At 39.7% G+C, this 16,158-nt stretch overlaps 1 protein-coding gene and 1 long non-coding RNA gene across 2 annotated transcripts in view; both read left to right on the top strand.

Moving 5' to 3' along the window:
- Nucleotides 1–4,667, top strand: part of LOC118421652 (neural proliferation differentiation and control protein 1-like) — a 74,978-nt gene extending 70,311 nt beyond the window's left edge. The window contains exons 8-10 of the mRNA XM_035829086.1: nucleotides 1,262–1,341; nucleotides 1,728–1,827; nucleotides 2,619–4,667. Coding sequence (XP_035684979.1) covers nucleotides 1,262–1,341; nucleotides 1,728–1,827; nucleotides 2,619–2,690 — 252 coding nt within the window. The 3' untranslated portion in view covers nucleotides 2,691–4,667. The remainder of the gene's footprint in view (nucleotides 1–1,261; nucleotides 1,342–1,727; nucleotides 1,828–2,618) is intronic.
- Nucleotides 4,668–5,771: 1,104 nt separating this feature from the next.
- Nucleotides 5,772–16,158, top strand: part of LOC118421651 — a 29,397-nt gene continuing 19,010 nt past the window's right edge. The window contains exon 1 of the long non-coding RNA XR_004831855.1: nucleotides 5,772–5,934. This is a non-coding gene — a long non-coding RNA (uncharacterized LOC118421651). The remainder of the gene's footprint in view (nucleotides 5,935–16,158) is intronic.

Here is a 16,158-nt window from a genome sequence, read left to right as displayed (position 1 = left end):
AATTAATATGTAGAATGCAATTAGAAGTCTCCAGGTACAAAGTCAATTCTGGAGAATTCTGCAGAATTCTGCAGAATTCTGCAGAATTCTGGGAACCTCAGCCAGAATTCTGGAGAATTCTGGAACCTGAGCCAGAATTCTGCAGAATTCTGGGAACCTGAGCCCAAATTCTGCAGAATTCTGGGAACCTGAGCCCAAATTCTGCAGAATTCTGGGAACCTTTGCCAGAATTCTGGGAACCTTTGTTCCTGGAGACATCTAATTGCATTCTACATATTAATTACCTTTCAATATACATTTTCACAAAATATCTGATATATAGGTGTAGTCTGAGAAAGGCTACAAGCATTAGTCCAAAGTGCTCTGCTCAGTCCCATTTTAATCTGCTCGATGATATGTGCGATATTCAAACATTCTATCATATAATACTCAAGATCTATAATGCCTTACCAAAGTTCTCGTATGAATCTGGACAGGCGCAAAAGTAGATTTGACTATAAAATTCTTTAGATCCGAAAGCTCTCATAATGCTAAGATAGGTAAATACATAAAAGATTGCTTTGTGATTAAAAAAAGATAGTGACACTCATGTTTAGCCCCATACCCTGATGTATGGAGGATTTCTTATTATCCTAAATTGTTTAGTAAGAGTTTAAGATTTATTCTGTATCCACTTTTTTTGTAGTTTATATTTGACCATACAAAAGTCACTGTACTTTTTGTCGTATGAATAAAGCTTGCATTATCACTTTGAGTTGGTAGACAAAAAAGTTTAATAGAAATAAGATCCTGTTGCACAGGTGGTATTGTATTCTCAGACAGAAATTGAAAGATAAAAACACCATTTTCTTTAAAAAACATTTCTGTGCCTATCATAACATTTCAGTCTCATTTTGAATTATGAAAAATTTGAAAGGTTTAATGTTATCATTGTCTAAACCACAAGCAAGTAGCTGTGATTTCAACTACTGGTGGGTGGATTTGCTTTCAAGACTGTAAAGACAACATGTCCATGTAAATTTTGCCCGTATGGTACAAAAGCACCACCTAGCATTACTGGTCTGAAGTACAACATAGATGACTTGCTCAATTGGTTGTGACTATTATATGTGATATAACGTCCTTGGTTGGAATCACAGTGTTCTCAGTTATGACATTTGATAAAAAGTTGACATGAAAATGTACAGACCTCCCTGTACTATACATGGGAAGCTTTCCTAATTGAAGAATCTCACTTGTGTTTTATTATCTTATATTTCAGGCAGGAGACAAGAAGCTGGCTCAGAGTGCCCAGATGTACCACTACCAGCACCAGAAACAGCAGATGCTGGCCATGGAAAAGTAAGTACATGGTATATAATACAAGTACGATAGCAGTGGATGTAACATCAACGCTTATAATTCTACCGGGTGCCATAATACCACCACATGAAGATAAAACATTACATGAATCGTAAGTGAATTAAAGAGTTGTACCAATGCAACACCAGTAATCCTGAGGTATATATTGTACAATTCAGATACTTACACATGTAGGTGTTCAGGACAATTTTGAGAAGGCCTCTGTAACAATTTTCTTTTTATGTGGCAGTGTTATGGCACCACAAGTGAAATTCTGCAAAAGGGTTGCTGATTGTGAATTCATTTATACATAATCTATTGGAAAATAGCACTCCCTTCTGGTGTTAAGTACCCCTTTAACAGTCTATCTTCTCTCCCCCCTGTAGGAACCATGGTGACATGAAGCGTAATGACTCAGATGATGAGACAGAGGAGGAGACAGAAGAGGGAGACTACACAGTGTACGAGTGTCCTGGTCTGGCACCAGTAAGTACCATCTATACAAACTTCATTTCTTCATCATAGGAAAAAGTAGTTTTTGTAACATTTTTGGTGCCACAGTTAAGTGGTGTATAGGTACAAAACCATTTTTTTCTTCCTGGTCCAGTCTAGAAAAAATGGACCTGAAAAAATCAGTGAACCGGATGTTGGACCGATTACAAAATGAACATATTATACTGACAGGTGTTTACATGTTATAGGGCTTATTGGTCCAAGGAAATTGCAAGAGAGAAGAAGGGGAGAGTTGATAGTCATTTTTATCAAGTTTCAAACTTGGTATAACTAACAGAGGCAGTGTTCTTTACGTGAAGATAGGTTACTCCACCAAACAGATTCCTTTGTAGCAAAATGCACTATTGTTTTGAGTATTGCCCATTCATAAACAATTAGGTTAAGGTCCGAACCAGGACCTAATCCACTGGACCTGGACCATACCTGAACCTGAATTCCCTGTACCAGTACCCGCCCCTAGTGTCTATGTAAAATGTTTAACCTTTCGCATGCTAAAGTAGGTACAGTCAAACCTGTCTATAGCGGCCACTGAAGGGACCGGACAAATTTGGCCACTATAGACAGTTGGCCTCTGTATAGAGGTGGCAACTTGTAGATAAAATACCCAAGGGACCGACAAAAAGTGGCCACTATGGACAGGTGGCCCCTCTGTAGAGGTGGCCCCTAATACAGGTTTGACTGTATTAAGCATCAAATTGGTAATTAGTATGGGGTTACTACACGTAGTAGGAAGAAGGTTAATTTTGTTGCTTTTCCGCTTCCAGACGGGAGAGATGGAAGTGAAGAACCCGCTGTTTGATCACGACTCCCAGCCACCTCCTGGGTCAGCCAAATGAACTCTGACCTCTGACCTCATGCCAAAGGACAACGCAATCATCATCTGATGGTTACCTTAAAAACAAGAAAAAGAGTTTGGTTTATAAAACGTTTTGGTCAGTTAGGATTAGCCATATAACATCCATGTTTACAGGTAAAAAGTAAAACTGAACAGTCTTTCAAATTTCCCTATATTTCCATTTTACATTGAAAGCTTGATGACAACATATTCTATCTAAATTTGATGATAGATTTAAGAAGACCTCACCTATCTTTGAGAGACATAGGATCTTTTGTGTTTATGATCATTATTGTCTTGATAAAAGGTCACTTTTCTATAGAATATGACACTGTATAATTCGTAGTGCTGAATTCTCAACTCCTATTGTGATTTTTAAACGATGTTGTTTCTCCACTTTTGTGATCAGTTAACAACATCTTGTCAAGCTTCATGTTATTAAAGATAAACAAAGTAAAATGTTCAAACTCTCCTCAAATAGATAAAATTACATGATTGAAATTACCCAGGGTTTAGAAATTGCTACAGGACATGAAGATTGACTATCATATATGGTTCAATATGAAAAATAGGTATACATTTCTACTAGAAAACCGTTGTCATGTAAATTAAGTAGAGTCAAATCTGGCTTGGAGGATTTGAGTGATCTGCGTACCTTGGAATCGTTCTATTTTCTGAACTTGATCTTGTAGCTGAGCCTGCCATTTCTGATGGTGCTTGTGAACTTGTAGATAGCACACTGTGGAAACACTTCTCAAATAAGTATTACAATTATGTTAATGAGGGTAACTTGTCACAGATGAAGAGGAAAGATTGTTTGTGAAGGAATGTAAAAGTCTTGATTTATTATGGAAAATGATATGGACTGGAAGAATATTTTGATGGCTAATTTTGATTGAGGAAAATGGAAATTAAGTGAAAGTAAAGTTGACACAGAAGTTTTGAAGATGGCACAGAAAAAATGATTAGCATGGTAAAAGATATGTCATTTATATCATTGTCTCCCCTACAATTTTTGAGGTACATACAATTGCTTGTGTGATACTGAGCTTCAACTTATGTTATACCACACCAAACACTACTGACACAGACCTGTTACTATAATAGGTCTGTTGTGATGACAGTTTTTACAGAAAACATAATTCATGACCTTTTTCCAGTTGAAGAGAATCATCAATGGATAATGGCTTTCAGTACTGTGTAATTGACAACTGCCTATTATCTTCTCTCGAATTCATGCCTCATAATTGTATTGATATCATATTCAACTCTTGTGAATCAGAGTTATCTTTAATATTGTAGTGTTTTCTAGTGCCATTCCATGATTGCTCAAAAGTATGCAAAAAAAAAAAGCGGCCATTTTGAAACAATGCATCATGGGATGGCACAAGAAATTGTATGACAATGTTATTATTACAGAGAGTAACGAAATATATAAAAGGCACAAGTAGAGATGTTGATATATTTTTGTGCCTTTGTTTTAACTTTATTTCAGTGTATATAGTGAAAATATTTTAAGTAATTGTGACCTCCTTCTCCAGTTGTTTAATTTCTCTTGATTTGTGATGTAAATGTATAGAAACAGGCTGATCTTTTTACTGGAAAAAGCAACATAGGAAAATCACTTGAAGAGCTTTCTGTCAAAAAGTGTTTCAGCTACACAATGTATGGGGAAGGTTTGTGGTTAAGACGATTAAGATTTATTGATTTTGAACGTTGGAAAATACATTGTAATTCAAACTTGCTGTTTCTTCAACATTGGATAAAATTCAGGAGATCTTGTTATTGAAGTGAATGTGCTGTAAATGTCACATGAATACCAATGGCATTTGCTTTCCCTTTTTTGATTTGCTTTCATGAAAAATTTACTGAGACAATGTGACAGGCATTCTGTTGACATTCTGAATATATTGTGAAAAAAATTGTGCGAAATTCTGTGATTGCTTTCTTCCAGAATAAAAATGTAGAGTTGATTAAATCCGGCTTCTTGTTTTCATTCTTCATAAACTGCAGTGTAGTAGTCATAGAATAATTATTTCATAGATTCACCAATGATTCACAGGAAAAAGTGGTACTGTACATAAAGAAGTAACATACTTGAATGTAAGTTCATCTGTGACGGTAGTTAACATAATGATACAATTTTTAAGACTTTATATCCGTACACAAAATAAAGCGCTTACCAACAAGCTTTCGATCAGTCCTCTGATCCTTCTCTTGTTGGTAAGCGCTTTATTTTGCGTACGGATATAAAGTCTTAAAAATTGTATCATTAAGAAGTAACATAATTTATTCATTGTATCATTCACTGCACGAAAGTTTTATGCCCCGCGTGGCAGTGGCGACACCTAGCAGTTGCTATTATGTCTGCAGCATACCGACTGCCATTCGCTTTCAATAAATCCACCGAACATGCACTGCACGTAATTGCAGCAAGAGGGCGCTTCCTGATTTGCAGTTTATGATATACGGCTAACAATTTACTATAAACAGACAGTCGAGACTAAAAACAAGCCGTAGACACAGTGCAATGAAGCTCATAGGAGATGTTTTCGTGGACACTCGGTTTATGCAAATGAATTCTAAAGGCGATGTTTTGAGTGCGCTCCAAATGGAGTACAGCACATTGAAGCACGCATCCAATCGAATTGGACGCCCTGACTTCAGAATCTGAAAACGGACCTTTGTGATAGCTATAGAGCGACTTGTCCCGGGTTAAAAGCTTTTTGACGTAGGCACGGATATACTCATTTGTATTGAGGTCAAATAGGATAAGGTTACCACAATAAATGGAAATGTGACGTGCCACCATATAAAACCAAGAATCATATGGCAGTTTGCATGGTCAATAACTGGTACATGAAATTCCCCACATAGCTTTCCATTTTCAAATTGATGTCCATCAAAGTATGTTCATCCTCAATGTTTACAGAAATTGAAACCTCATTTGTACGGCTTTGTTTGGTGGACAGATGATATTAAGTAGCTTACACTCAGAGATCCTTTTCAATCCCTTGGTGATAGCGGTATCGGGTTAAAGGAGACAATCAACAGAGAGCAAGGGCGTACTGTAGGTGTCAAACAACCTCAGTACGGACCAGGTCAGTGCTGTACGCTAGGGACATTAACGAAAACCTTGACATTGAACAAAAGTGACTACAAGATTCAATCCGAAGATACCATCGGGTCAAACAAGGTAGGAGTGACCCCAACTTAGAGGACAAGGAGTTACACCTTCAACAAAGGTACAGTTGTCTTCTTTTTTTCTTCTTTAGCCTTTATTGTTACCAGTGGCTATATCTGCCATGCGAATACCGAATGCACCAAGATTCTGAGAACGACTATCAACTTGCACAAATTAAAACGCACGAGTTCTTTGTGTGTGAAAACATTTAAAAGTGTACCAAAGGAATACAGTGTTACTAGCTAGCTAGTGATTTTTAGCTAAGACTCTCTATGAATACAAAGGCAGGTAACGTTAAATATCCTTTACTGTAAGATAAACGTTTTCAGACTTCTTTACCAATAGGGTAGCGTTTAATGAGAGAAGCGCAACAAAAACGACACTAACAATGCCAGTGAGAGCCTTGCATTCTTTGGTGTATACAACTAAAGTCATATGACATGGTTTATTAATGGTACATAAATGGTGTCGAATACGTCTGCTAAAGAAAACAAAAATTCAATGAGTGTGCTTCAATCCCTTTATTTGTAAGTGACTTATACACCATGGAGTAAGCAATTGTAAATTTGAACAGTGAGCCATTTGTTAAAGCCAACAATTTTGAGAGAAAGAGAGAGAAAGAGAGAGAAAGAGAGAGAAAGAGAGATCAGTCGCAGTTGTTGACTGTGTGCTCGTGGCACAGTGACGACACCTGGCGGTAAATGTAATTTCTGCATCATACCGACGACCGCTCACTCCCAATGCTACCTGCATGTTTTCTGGAAAACCTTATCCGATTGGTCGATTGCCTAGGTTACCTCAGACAGGTAAGCGGCAATTTCAAGATGGCTGACTAGGAGAAGGTATGTGTTGCCCAACTTCTCTCAGCTACGGTGCCTATTGTCCATATTGTATTGTCCGGTCCCTGTTGCAATTCGAATAAAGTCAAACCTCTCACTAGCCCGGTGCAGTCCGCACCTTTGGTTGCTTTCCTGCAGAATTAAAAGGTGTTTAAGTAAGGCTGTTGGTCAGGAAAGAGATAAAAATCCAAGCTAAGAGTGAATGGACGCCATCCCTTGCTTGCTATTTCGTATTCGGAGAACTGCGTCAGACTACTTATCCCACACACGCATGACAAAAACAGCACAGCCAAAATACGATCATTGTAGCTATCTGTAGCATTTGGGATCGAATATGTACAACCAAAGAGAACGCGGCCCTCTTCTGTAAAAGTTAATACTCTCAGATGTCGCTAGGGGTCGCTGTACTGCTGCGTTTAATACCTCCGCCATCAACATGAGATTATATATTCACTTTTTGTTCGTTTGTGGCCTTGGTAACGCTGGTAAGCATAATAGCTTAAAGTTTTTGAATGTATCTTCTTGTACATGTTGTTCTAGGCAGGTCTTAGCACTGAAGAGAGTTGTGTCGGAGATTAAGTGTCGGAAAGATCTTAGAAAGGGTAATGCAATTCAGTGATTTTCCTCTGAGTCTTACTTGATGACAATGCATACAATGTGATCGATGCCGGTTACAAATTGAATATGTGTAGATCAGTTTGTTTGTTTGTTTGTTTGTTTGTTTATTTATTTATCCAGGGGTACATGTCGCCTGGCCGGCGTTTTTCAAAGATCCCTGGGGGAAACCCCGTACATACATAACAATAATCAATGACAATACAAAATTGAATAAATGGTAACTTAGCAAGAATCGACAAAGAATAACGCAATTTAACTAAGACAAGATAAGGCAAATCAACTGTACAACGTTAATCCTAATATAACTCCAAATCATAAGTGAAATCAAATAAGTAATGGGAATTTGCATACCAATGTGAACAGAAAAAGACATGACGGATTACATTTCAGACCATCATAATATGCATTCAGAGTACGTTAGTCCTGCATGATCATATAAACGTTTGAACTGTGATAGTGTTCTCGCCGATCTTAATTGGGACGATAGGGAGTTCCAGAGCACCGCCCCTGAGTATGAAAAAGCTTTCTTTCTGTGTTCGGATTTGGCTTTAGGGAGCAGGAGTCCACCTGGATCAGGATCAAAACAGGCGTTTTTCACTTGAACTTCACCATTTCTGTAGGCTACAAGAGACCAGCTCTCTATCGGTCTTTTGTGTATACATAATGTAGCTATAGATACATTCTTATTCTAGCTAGTTTTCATCTTATTTCGCGATGGTTCTATTCTGTATTTAGACCTACTTTTCATTACCTTCGACTGTGTCTAGAACTAGAAACGCTACCAAATTATTTGTTTGTGTTTGTATTAAGGATGTGACTTAGCAGTACAACTGATTGTCACTAGACTTGGTAATGTTATGTGGTTAAATCTTATATAATTAAAGAGTCAATGCTGAAGTAGCCTAGGCCTCCTGAAGAAGAATATTTGCGTATGAAATTCGGAAAGAAGATAAACGAATTCATTCGAAATACTGTAAATGCATTTAAGTTCGCGGGGATTTAATTTCGCGGTAGCGGGAAAAATGACATTTCGCGGTGGATTTAATTTCGCGGTAACACCATCGACTGCAGTCTAATACCTTAATAGAAAAATGTTCGCGGTGGATTTAATTTCGCGGTAAAGTGGTCGCCGCGAAAACCGCGAACATTTATCCACCGCGAACATTTCTGCATTTACAGTATGCTTTGCAAATCTCTAACGAGCAAGTTTTTTTCGGATGTTTGTGGCCATAAATTAAGAGCCCCTGGATGGATTGCGATGAAATTTGGTAGGTGGCTAGATATAATGATGATGATGGCGATAGGTAGGTGTTGTGAATGTCAAGGTCAATTATGTTTTCACAGTTACGCTGGCTTGGCTATGTATGTGATCGTTAAACTCTTGTTTGGTGCTTTTTTTTTCTCGTTTGCCTTATAGGTGACACAGTCACAATTACGTTGAACAAGCAAGCTTAAGAGTGTCGCCAGTTTTTTCCTTTCTCTGTCACTATAGGTGATGGACGAGGTCATACTAATCATGGTGTATGCTCAAGTGCACTCACACACGTACACACAAAAGTGTGCAATCTCATTGAAGGATATAGAGACTTTGGCACATTTCAAGGGACACTCTGCTTTCTAAAAAGCCTACTTCATACATGGACAAGTGGACCCCCAAATAATAATTGAAACGTGTTGGCTGGCACTCCTGTTGATGTTTCGTGTACGCATATTCCGTCTACTCAAGAAGTAATCATAAAACATCGAAGTATCATTATTAAGACCTGCGCACGACCGCTAATTGTCCCTCTTGTCAGAGTCACGTCTTTTCTCACCAGTGCCCAATTGGAAGGGTCCTCAGGGGAATTCAAGAACTCGATCACTACAATGTACTCTGCGTGTAGGTTTCAATTTATGGCAAAATTTGACAAAACAAACTATTCTCTGAGGAATCATAATAACCACTCCTGGAGTGAAACACCCCTTTAAGCCCCTGTCACAAATCAAGAAACGAGCTCGGCCGACTTGTTGGCAAACTCCAAAAGGGCATTTTCTAGCAAAGTACGGCCTACGTCCTGGCGTTTTCTAGGGCTTATTTTTAGCAGCTCGTCCGTACTGGATTCAAACCTCCATTTCATAGCAGCTGTACACCAAGAAGACAGAAAGAACAACTTGAACTTTCCGGAATGGCACACCGAGCCTCAGCAGTCCAATTTGTGACGGGGAAGATTTTCAGCGAAAAATGCGGTCGACGATCGGTCAATTTTGAAATTCGGCGAGCTCCAGTCGATTAAAAAATTCGGCCAGTGTTTACTTGAATTTTGATGCAGGCTTAAAGTCAACCTATTCAATGTTAGATCATTTAAATTGGAAATAATCTGGATAAGGCAATCTTTACCATATTGACATCTTATGAAATATTTTCGCACATTTATATCATTATTTCATAAATTGAGTCGTTAAAAAATGGCGCAGAAACAAGTCGCACGAGGATTCCTGACCAAGGCCTAATTTTTGAGGGTTCCAATAATAAGGAACATCCTTGTGCTACTTCTCTCTGCGCCGTTTTTAACCGCTCAGATGATTAAAAATGTATGTAAATGTGGGAATACAGTGCACTAGATATTATACAGATTGCATTATCCCGAATATTTCCACTTTTAATGCTGTTAATATTGCTCAGGTTGACTTATTAACGAGAGTCCCAGTGTTCTCTCTGCTCTCGCCATATGGAGACTTTTCTGTCGTATATATCTTGATTGTTCCGGAGAGATTTGCAGCAACCTGTTTTGGAAAGTTGCCATCTATAAATTGTAACAGTACCGTTCTCCCAGTCAGGCGGACAGCGAGAGAGTTTTATGTCTGCTTGTTAGCTGACTGACTCCAGGTGCGATTGTACCACCGGTTCGTTATCATCATGAACAAGCTGTAAAACGTACCTGTTAAAGTTTTCGAAGGTCAATGGGTGGGAATTGAGGAGTACACTAGTCACACTCTCTGCTACATTCATTATGCAGTACTAGAATTTCTCGAAATGTTTTTTAAAATCTTTAGTACACCTTTAAATGTTGTAAAAATCTCGTCTTTGGCACACTACGGTGGTAATCTGCTAGTTACTATACTGTAATGCAGTAATCTTTAAATGAAACTTAATACCACAAATTACTCCAAAACATTACAAGAGGGAAGCCACAACAATCGTGGGATTGCCTAGACTCAGTCAGCCTAGAACAGGACATTATCAAAACAATATGGAGATACATGTATAGAACTGCCTCCCAACTTCAAACATTGGACTCACAGTTTTCAACCAAATTGGCTATCCGACCCACGTGATCATCTCGCGAGACCTGACGTCAGCAATGGGTCAAAGGTTGTAGGAAATCTACATCACCCCCCCTCCCCCCTTCCTGGTTACGAAATGTTTGGTAAACTTATGTATGAAAAGAGATCAATGAAGGGATCTCTTCATTTACTTTGAAAAATCACTAATGAAATATCATATGAATCCAATATTGTGCATACAGATCAGAATGAATATGATCCGACTGGAAAATTCCCCTGACAAACGTCGTGGCAGACAGACAGCCTAAACAGGCGACGTTGATGTATGGATTCGGCTTCACCTCTGCGCCTTCAAGTCGCCACGAGTCATGTGGTATTCATTTACTTTATGGTAACGTTAAAACTTACCCGACCTTTCTTTAAGTTATGACAAACGGGCTTGATGAAAATCAGCTTCTGCGTCTAGACACTGGGAGCCTAGCTCTCAAATCCCACTGAGATAGGCCACACACAGACAATGCATCATGTAACATGCCGTAACAGGAAATTTTATAAGTTCAAATGTAGTTCAATTGCGTCGTGAATTTACGAACTTTTGATATGTGAAACCCAACTAGGGTGTTATAGGGGTTGATAAGCTCCAAGTTGCAAAGTCCAATTTTGGAATAGCTCCTATACGCAGCAAGTTCTGTACTACGCCATCTACGTCCATAGTTATTAAGCCTTCATACTGAAACCGAATTAGCAGGAATCAAGCAGAACCAGTCGGAATGAAGAATTTGCAAAATCCCTGCCACAGTCGGGTGGGAATTCCAAATAGACCCTATATCCCGTTCACACGAGAAGGAATTATCCGAAATGCCGTCAGAATAAGTATTCTTTGTCCTTTCCTGGGTAATTGTAGTGCATTCTAGACATTCTCACTGCAATCCAGATATTCTTTTGGCCACATTCGGGCAGGATTCGAAGTGGCTTGCCGTTTCAGTTCACCATCGAATGAGATCAGAATGTTTCAAGTAATGTCGGAATGCCGTAGAATGCGGTCTTACTGCAGTTAGAAAACACTTTGAATGCCATTCGATATTTCTCCACTCCACCTCAAAAGTTCTGAGCATGACGAATACATTCGGGACGGCCCCAAGAATGGACAGAAATATCTAGAAAATTCGAACGCAGGGAGAATTTTTAGAATACACTACAAATACCCAGAAATGTACAAAAAATAGTACTAGTCAGTCCGGCTGAGTCCGCTTCTTGTGTGAAGGGGCCTTTGAAATTAGATCAATACAAGGAACGAAGATTTCACCCTAATGGAAAGGTGTTAGACGGATGTCAAGAAAGCTTTCAACAGCTTTTAAAGGCTTAAGGCTAACTACACTTCACAACGGCACCTATGTAAGACAGCACTTAACATTGCACAACAATGCTGCGAGAGAGAGCTTCCAAGACCATGCACACTCAGTCTGTTAAAGTTGCTGGATTCTATTTGATGTGTAAATGCTAGAGGAGTGCCATTTGAGGCCTGTTGATGCTGTTGATGTCTACAAGCCTTTGAACTGTTGCGATTGGTCCAAACCTTACGTTTAAACCCCTGTCACACATACAAGACCTTGTTACAACTGTGCTCTCGACTGGTCCCCGACCAAGGTCGACACAAGGACGTCGGGAGCAGTCTAGAATCCATCTTATTCTATATCCAGGTTGCTGCCTGTATCGCAGAGGAACCAGAATATTTCTTTTCCGACTTGATTTTTTAGAAATTTAGAGTGGATTGGCGCAGCTGACTGCAAAGCCAAACACTCGTAAATAGCCAAGCCAACGAACCCCCATTAACAGATGACCTCACTAATGCAACCATGCTACGTCAATGAAGATTCGACATCCAGGTAATAAGATAAGCCAGAAAGCAGTTACTCAAGCAACTAGATATGGTTTTGGAAACGGTCAAATGTATCAAACAGCACCCGTTGTTTTTCGTCAGTGACACTGAAGTGATCTGGGAGAAACTAGTCGTTTATACTCTAACTATGAATGCAAAAGAGCTGATCTAGATGAAGACAACCATGGTCGGGAGATGGTCGATCAGCTTTGTGTGACAGGGGCTTGATCTACCGCATTGCCTCATTGATGTACGACATCCAAGTTGAATTACCACTGGACACTGCGATAACGTGCGGAGATATAGAATATACGGTCCAATTTGGTCCAGTTTGAGAGAAAGCATGGTACTTTATGTGCAAGATAGCGGTGAAGTTGACAAGACCACGAAATCATCCAAGATACCGCCTGCCTTCGGAGTAAATCACAAAGTTTTGCCAGAATCCACTCTGGTGGACCTTGGCCCTTTGTCTGTGCTACTGGCAAACCGACTGCGGGCGGAACTACATGCGTTTTCAATGTTGGTACTTTATGTGCAAGATAGCGATGGGAAAGCTGCCAGGTCTATGAGATCATCCAAGATACCGCCTGCCTTCGGAGTAAATCACAGTGTTGCCAGAATCCATTCTGATGGACCTTGGGCTTTTGCCTGTGCTACTGGCAAACAGACGAGGGCGGAACTGCATGCATTCTCAATTTTGGAGAGTTTGAAAGACAGCAAGGTACTTTATGTACAAGATAGCAGGATAGAATAGAAGTTGCCAAGACCAGGAGATCATCCAAGATACCGGCTGCCTACAGGGTAAATCATAAAGTTTTGCCAGGATCCTTCTGATGGACCTTGGCCTTTTGCCTGTGCTACTGGCAAACAGACTGAGGGCGGAACTATATGTGTTCTCAATGTTGGCAGCTCATGTCTGATGGTGTTCTTGCATATTACCTTTGGGCGGAGATCTGAAAAAAGGCAATTTGAGAAGAATTAAGGTTACTTAAGGCAGACAAGTGTAGTTATTACTTTGTCTCTATATTGCCTTTTCAGAGAACATTCTAGCTATCGGCATTCTTTGAAAAAGTAGTCAATCTTGAAATACGTGTTCAAGTTTACTTTTATCTCTCCCTCTCTCTTTCTCACACACACCCTCAAACACCAACACACGAAAAGATTAGTAAACAAACACACAAAAGCACACATACACACACACACACACACACACGGCCTCGTGCTCACAAACTCACAAACACACACCCTCAAACACAAACACACAAAAGATTAGTAAACAAACAAACAAAAGCACACACACACACAAGCACACACACACTGACACACACACACACACGGCCCTTCGTGGGCCTTCACTAGACGAATCGGTCATTACCATTTTCAATTAGTAGCTTATCTATGCCTGTGGCCGTGCCTGACTGATGCACCATGGTGTATGTTCTCAGACGCTCTAAGCCTCTTCTTTGTCAACCTCATGCCTTCATTCCATGACTGAAGCCCACAGTCAGTCTGATTTGACAAGATAAAAACCACAAGATCTATCTACTTCCCTCAACATCCATTTGAGGTGTTAAGGCAGCTACCTATTGGCTTCTCCATCAGATCCCCTTTCTCTTCCGAAGTACTAGTGTTCAGGTTTGTGTTGTTTAAAAGCACCATGCATTACAGGAAAGAGAAGTGCATAGAGTAGAGTGTTCGGTTGTATCATTCTGTAAAACCCAGGTGATCGATTAATGGACACATCAACTCTTGGTTGAACACTCGAAAAATTGAGGAGCGGCTTTCAGTATCAAGGACACGAGGTTGAAGTTGTTGCAACAGTTTGCAACGCTCTAGAAGCACCATTCTTGAAGTTTACTGGTTGGAATGATTGAATCATTTTGAAAAAGTGATTGAAAAGCGCGAATGACTCTCAACCCAGGAGTAGCGTTGCTACCTTGGTCAGAAAGGGTTGCTTTGAGCGTGTTTGTATGTATGTGTGTGTGTGTGTGTTACTGCATAACTCGAGAAGCCTTGGATGGATTCTGATGATATTTGGTAGGTAAGTAGGCTTCAAGAATGAAGGTCAAGTTTGATCATGGGCCGCCTAGTGGCTTGCTAAGGTACTACAGCAAAACTTCCATTTCTCATAACTCTTGTTCTTGACATGCTGTAGTTGTGATTTTGTATTGGTAGTTGGGGCAGATATTAAGTGCTGTAAGTTTGGGCCCCCTAGCGGCTTTTTGACACTCTTTTTGACGACGCCTCAGGGGAGTCGTCAAGTGGTATATATTGCGTTCAGTCTGCAAAAATTCTAGGAATTGCACAGGCATTTTTCCACAGGAATGCAGTATGCTGGGTATGCAAGCCCCCCCCCCCAAATCTGTTCCAGATGTATCTCTGGTATGCAATGGTGGAATGTAGGTCACACCGGCTCCCTGGAGGAATCTGTCCTTTGAAACTTAAGTGGTAGACAGGGAAACTCTGCACAATGGATCACGTTGTCTTGGTTGTTATGTTATGTTATGAAGGATACATTTTCTTTTCTAGAGCTTGTTCAAGCCATACGCCACAGGCATACAGGAAATACTATATAGAGGTCATGATCTTGAATGATGGCATCCAAATGGTTATCATATTCAGAGCCAAATATAATTGTTCAAGGCCTATTATACCAATGAGCTTTTAAAAGCTCCTTGATTATACTATCCAAGGACTGGAATATTACGAAGTAGGACAGCCATGTGGGCTAGGTGCAAGGAAGTCATTCAATGACGGAAGTGCAGGAAACAGTTGGTTCTTCCTTATTTTTTTTATTCTCCACTACACACTGTAGTGCTCAGCTGTAGGTTTAGGTTACTGGAAGACCATTGTGCTGTACCAGGGATAGTACATTTCTGCTGGCTGTAGGTTTATGTTACAGGTGGGCTCGTATATTGTGCCTGGGATATTGCGACAGGGAAGTTCTAGTCTATTTCTGATTTGAGCTGTATTGTTGTTCCCCTCAATCGTCGTCATGGCAATAATATTTTTATTGCCAGTCTTGTTGGATTTCCTTTCAAATTTAGGACGAGAGAACAAGTCATGTTGACGAATCGTATGTTTAGTAATTGCATACAAAATATATAGACTCAAAATATAACATCTTTGACGCCATTCTGGTGCAAAAGTGCAGGCAAGAATACAATTTTTTATTGGCACGTTTATAGGTTTTACCTCAAGGATTCTATGATACTCTTTTCGTATGAAAGATAGAAAACACAGGTCAAAATTGCCGTGTAGGCAGAGATGTTCTTCTGTTAGAAACATTTCTTCCTCTACAAGTAATTCGCCCAAGACGGTAAAAAACACCTCCTCTCAATCTAAGCTGACAGAAGGTATATTACCTTCACCCTCTGAGATCTTCAGAGAAAAATTTTGGCCACATTCCCGCTCATAAAACGACAGCAGGCGTTTTCCGACCCTTAGCAGTCTATTCTAACTTATTCTCCATTGGTATTCTGAATACGACGTCTAGGATGTTTGAGTTACACGGGGATGTAAAGTGTTGATCTTGTTTATCCCTTGAACAGTCTGTAACGGATAAAATGGTGATTGGTGCAGTTCTGCACAACGTAATGTTGGAATGGGTTGAAAAATAACGCCATGTACCTCTCTCCAAAGTCTATATAAAGTACTGTACTTATCACGCGCCACTATAAAACGT

Source organism: Branchiostoma floridae, chromosome 8, assembly GCF_000003815.2.
Source record: "Branchiostoma floridae strain S238N-H82 chromosome 8, Bfl_VNyyK, whole genome shotgun sequence".
NCBI classification, from domain to species: Eukaryota; Metazoa; Chordata; class Leptocardii; order Amphioxiformes; family Branchiostomatidae; genus Branchiostoma; species Branchiostoma floridae.
Note: the sequence above shows the minus strand (reverse complement) of the source record. Positions and strands in the feature narration are given on the sequence as shown.